This window comes from Amblyomma americanum, unplaced genomic scaffold (assembly GCF_052857255.1).
Source record: "Amblyomma americanum isolate KBUSLIRL-KWMA unplaced genomic scaffold, ASM5285725v1 scaffold_78, whole genome shotgun sequence".
Taxonomy (NCBI): Eukaryota; Metazoa; Arthropoda; class Arachnida; order Ixodida; family Ixodidae; genus Amblyomma; species Amblyomma americanum.
Genome location: NW_027526550.1, coordinates 305,137 through 310,361, shown reverse-complemented (window position 1 = coordinate 310,361; position 5,225 = coordinate 305,137). Strand labels below are relative to the sequence as shown.

Genomic DNA, 5,225 nt, shown 5'->3' with positions numbered 1-5,225 from the left:
AAGTATCGACGTAGTTTCGTAACGCAGTTGATATCAAAGCACTCCGCTTTTACTGGTCACCGATAAGCTGTTAAGTTTCATGATCTCCGGTGAGCGTGCCAGTGTCGCTCGCGCAAATTAATGCATAGCAGCTACTCTCCATCGTGCCAATTGCGTTCAACTTATCCACGATATTCGCCAGCTGAGATACGGCGCTTTTATTCGCTGTTTTTGTCGCAACTTAGTGATTTTATCTGGCATAAAACGAAATTGCATTCTGTCAACGCCGTCGTCTGCTCCGTCGTCTGCTAGGCATCCGGGTCACTTCAGGGGATCACAGGATCGCAGCTTCTACAAACCACATACCAGAAAAAGTAACTGAAAGCGCTTTAGTATTCTTAAATAATATAAAAATAATTTAAAATAAATGCAATGTCTTTGTTGTGAAGATAATATAAGTATTCATGGTTTAAAAAAACTAATTTTTTTGTCGGTTGCAAATTTTCACCGACACGAAAGCGCAGCAGTCGGCGCCATTGCAGCGCAACCGATACGTTGTGTTTTGTATTATTTGCCTCTTTGAGGCATTGCTTGAATACTTGTACGGTGGACACGTGTGAAGAACTCATTCAATAGGAAGGTGAGCAGGAGTGTGTTTTGGAAGCCAACGACCAGGATTTCGGCCTGTCAACATTGGCGAGTTTCAACGGGTAAGCCATGAAGAAAGAGTGCTGCGACGTCTTTTCATCTGTTAGGGGAACGAAGACTCCTGCGCCGTTTTACTAAGCCTGGATGAATCGCATGGCCGGTGAGTCCCGCTCTGCGTTTCTTTGCTAATGATCTGTATTCACACGCGCTATTTGTATGCGGCTATGTAGGGATGTGAGTGGAGGCAGTCCGCCTGCGGTTGCCGCAGCTACAATGCGGCGCCAAAAAAGCAGGGCCTATATCCTGCATGACAAGTGTTGTTCTCATTGTCTGTATGTGCATTTATTACTCGCGTGCCGTGGTAAATAAAAATGGCACCAGATATCACAACAGAGTTACACTTTCGCTTGCTAGCGCTTCGACACTCGGTGCAAAAGCATGGATTTGCACTGCGTAGAAGACGATGAGCGAGAAGTGCCGCGCGGAGGAGCGCTCGCGCTTGGCCAGCTGCGATCAGACACCGCACTATTTTGCTCAGGGTTAGTACTCATCGGATTAGTGCTTGTGCCTTAATATGCGTCATACTAAATTTTGAGACAGTGATCGCATGCGAAAGGCTAGTTCATATTCATCGCCTTGTCATTTGTAAACTTGTCTGTGCTTCCCCAGTGGAACAGGATTTGAGGCAGTGTTATGTCAAAGTTAGATCAATCTTGCTTATCCTGAGCTGTAAACTTCTATGCTTCCTCTCCTTCTGAGCACTGCGAGCTGTCGGAGATGCAACTGCACAATTATTTAGGATTTCTACCTTTTTGCTATATCCCTCGCTTTTGCGGCCCGCATTCAAGTCGTTCGCCATTGTCGATGGTTTTTTTGTTACTTATTTTCGCTTTGTTATTTATTCTTGGTTGCGTGCCATCAGCTGTGGTGCCGGCGATTCTCCGAGCTCGGAACTCTTCCCAGGCACGGGATCCTACCCACAGACCTCCCTTCGCCGCACTCACGAGTGTTCTTTGGTATTTTTTGTTTCTCTTGCCTTTACTTGCATTGCCAGTCGACAAATTTGTGCAGCTTTTAATTGTATGCAGATTTGTTAAATGCGCTAGCAATCTTTCTATGATGCCAAGCTGTGCTGTGAGGTATCAAGCTTCCTGCTAGTGAAGGCATGCTTTTTTCAATTCTCTCTTCTCATTTAACCAAGGCAGACTGGTTGCAACTTTCAATTTAATACCTAGACATTGGTGCAAGGCACCATGATAGGAATTAATGAAGACCTGCACATCCTATATTCAAATTGGTGTGCGGTATTTCAGCCAGCTCATCTTTCAGTGTGGTTATAACAGTCATTGTGACTCTTCTCAAAGAATGTATATGAGTGCATTACATAAAATATGTTCATTTGTTTTGTCATGGGGTAGCTCATTGGTTTTTTATTTACTTTTATTACGTCTAAGTTTAGTTTTTATAGCAGTAGACGATTTCCTCTCTTGTCATTCATGACATGGCTACAGCCACTGACAGCTGTTGCTCTTGATGTATTTATTTGCAGTTGCCAGCGGCCAGCATCTATTGGGCCATGCGTGCTTCCTGCCTTCGGCTGTGTCATCCCTCCTGATCCGTTCATGGTAGTTATTCTTTTTCAGTGATGCATATCTTAGCTGCCTATTTAGAAAAATATTTTCAATATAGGCTTGCAGCTAGGTTTAGAAATGCATGAAACTCTACATGCACTTGACAGCAGTGCCTCAGCTTATAATTACCGGAACTGTAGACTTGTACAAAATATAGTCGCTGATGTAGCTCTTGACACAGCTGCTGTTAACATAAATGTGCTTTGGCATTGCACACCTGTTGCCTGGTATGCATATGTGTCCTCGAAAAGGACCTATATGTTCATTTATCCCTTTAAAAACATTGTGCTCTTCAATGATGGTTTACCAGTGTTTCTGATACAGAGACCAAATTGTCAGTCAGTAATGTAACATTGCACGATGACACCAATCTTTGTATGATATAGCATCCTTGCAATGCACTGGGCAAGCTGCTGTCAGCACAGATTTATTGCTGGTTTATTGCCATAGCATATGGTTATACTGCACAGTTTGTACCTCTACCTTCTTTAAGCTTTATACTTTAAAAATTTAAAATTAGTTGAAGGAAAATTCAAGGAAATGTAACAGTAACTGTCTCACATTTTGGTGGACACTTGAACCGTGATATAAGGGAGGGATATAGAAGGGAAGTAATGAAGAGCTGATGCCCATGTTAGATGCCCCTCTTTAGTTAAACATACCTCGCAATTAACACATTTGGTGCAAAACAAACATGGGACTTGCACATTCACAAGCACCCTCATGTCAGTAAAACAAAGTGCCAATGTTGCCGTACTTTAGAGCTTTGCTCTAAAGTACTTTGCTCTAAAGTAGCTGGAGCAGCATTTGCTACTGTGTCACCAAGCCAAAAGTTCTCCCACAGACCACTGAGCTTCTGAATACCTATGGCTTAAAGCTCGAAGCTCTGGTTGGCCTTCCCGAGGTTTTCTGCATTAACGAGTGCAAGCCCAAGGGCTCAGAGCTAACAAAGCATTTGAAACCATAGAGCTATACACAGTAGTGCTGGGACTGTGCAGCAAGTCAGTGTGAATTAGGTCGCGATAAACGTGGCTTACTGTAGAAAGCTTGTGTGAAAAAATAGTTGCGCTCACAGAAACCGCTGTTTCTTTCTTAGTTGGTCATTGAAACAAAGCAATGCATGTAAAATTTTATATCTCACTGATCCCTCAATTTTTTCCAGCTAAAGACCAAGAGTCACATGGAAGTTGTGCAAGCCACCAAGTTGCGTGTGATTTTTGCCAGGGACCTGGAGCAGGCTGGGAAATTAGTGGATGGTCAGTGGTATTCACTCAGTAAGGCAAGCTTTTTCTGTAAGTGCAGTTTTTGGCATGGCATTGCTTAGGAACGCATGCACTAATCTGACTACTCTATGCCCGCCCATGCTTCAAGAATAATGAAGTTCATGAAAAAAATTGATTTCCGAAAAAAAATTTCCGCTTCTGTTATGTTTTTTCAGAAAAGTATTTGCCATTTAAAGGGCTGTGAGAACCTTAAAAATTATTATGTGCTTGTATTGGCTTTTTTTTCAAATTTCTTCCACATCTATGTTGGCCTGACCTTGTAGCTTGTTTGCATGAAATTGGCTGCTACCTACAGTTTGCTTTTTTGTTGCTCCTTTATTGCCTGTCACAATCTTTACTTTGCGTGGCAGTGTCATGCAGTTTGGGAAGTAATCTGACCTTATTTCTGCATTGGCCTGTAGTGCAAGCTTTTGCATGTGGGGCATGTTTATGGTGTCCTTTCGTTTGCTGTAACTGCAGTTTGGCCATGAGGGTTAGAGGCTTAGTCCTTTTTTATTTTGATGCAGTGTCATATACTTCATGCATAAATTAATGAAGTAAGCACTATTTTTTGTAATAAATGAACATTCATTATAGCTGTGGCCATTATAAGTGCACTTGACTCTAAAATGGCTTTCTTTCGGCCTTCAGTATTACATCTTAAAACCAGCCGGAAGACACAAAACAGGAGAAGAGATGAGCACAAGATGAGGCTGGTCTAACAACTGAAATTTTATTGAAGGAAAGTGGCAAAAGAAGACCTGCAAAGAGATTCAAGCATGCAAGACCCCAAAGCAGTGAGAGGGCAAAAAATAACCGAAAGGCACTGATGTACTAGTAAACCATCTAAAGAACTAATTCCTTACAGTGAAGGTTCACCGACGGTTTAGCCAGGCACTTGTTTTTAGCCTTACTGATGTAGTAAGCCTCAACTATGTCAGGTCAGATTTATCACTTCCCAAAACCACTGATGTGCCGCAGAAATCAGGCGTGCAAAGAGAAAGGTCGTCCTCCGATTGCATTCACGAGTTTGAATGTGCAGTGTCAGGTGAAAATTCGCCTTCCTCTCTATACAGTGAAAGTGTTCTCAGCCAGGCGCACATTCAGATATCTGCTTGTCTGCCCATAGTAGTTTCAGCTATGAGGCAGTGGAATGCAAAAAAACCTTCACTTTTGCAAGTGGTGAACATTTTTTATCTGCCACTGTGCATAGCGGACGATTACCCGTAGTTGTATCAAGCCTAGTTTGAACGAAGAAGCAAAGGGCTCCTACCTTACTTTTAGCGGTCAAGACAACAACAACATCATACTTTGGTGCAACTTTCTTGAAATGGTGCGAAATAGCGTGGATGTAAGGTATAGAGCCCGTCTTTTTGTGCTGCTCAACTACGTCAGCATCATGTGAACGGTGTTCCGTTCCCTCGAGAGAGTAAAAGCACACTCTGACAGGTGCGCAAGATGGGCAAGTGGGAACCCAGGTGCCATTGGCTTGGAAACCTGCTCCGAGAATGCATTCTAAGCACTGTGATGGCATGACTTTCATAAAGCGGTCGTGATGCATGTGATTGCCAACCTGTCCTTCACCAGCCTCGAGTGGTTCAACTCGTAGCTAACAGGCTTCCTGATCTTGGGCTTTGGCGCCAACATATGTGGTCGTCCGCAAAGCGCAGGTCTAAGTCAAGAAGCTACAAACGGTTATGCTTAG

The 5,225-nt window shown here is 43.1% G+C and overlaps 1 protein-coding gene across 1 annotated transcript; it reads left to right on the top strand.

The window, feature by feature from the left end:
• Positions 1-481: 481 nt before the first annotated feature.
• Positions 482-3,597, top strand: LOC144112395 (uncharacterized). The gene is made up of 4 exons (XM_077645237.1): positions 482-787; positions 1,550-1,643; positions 2,177-2,252; positions 3,421-3,597. Exons 1-4 carry the CDS (start codon positions 772-774, stop codon positions 3,580-3,582), a joined length of 348 nt encoding a protein of 115 aa, XP_077501363.1. The 5' UTR covers positions 482-771; the 3' UTR covers positions 3,583-3,597.
• Positions 3,598-5,225: the final 1,628 nt, after the last annotated feature.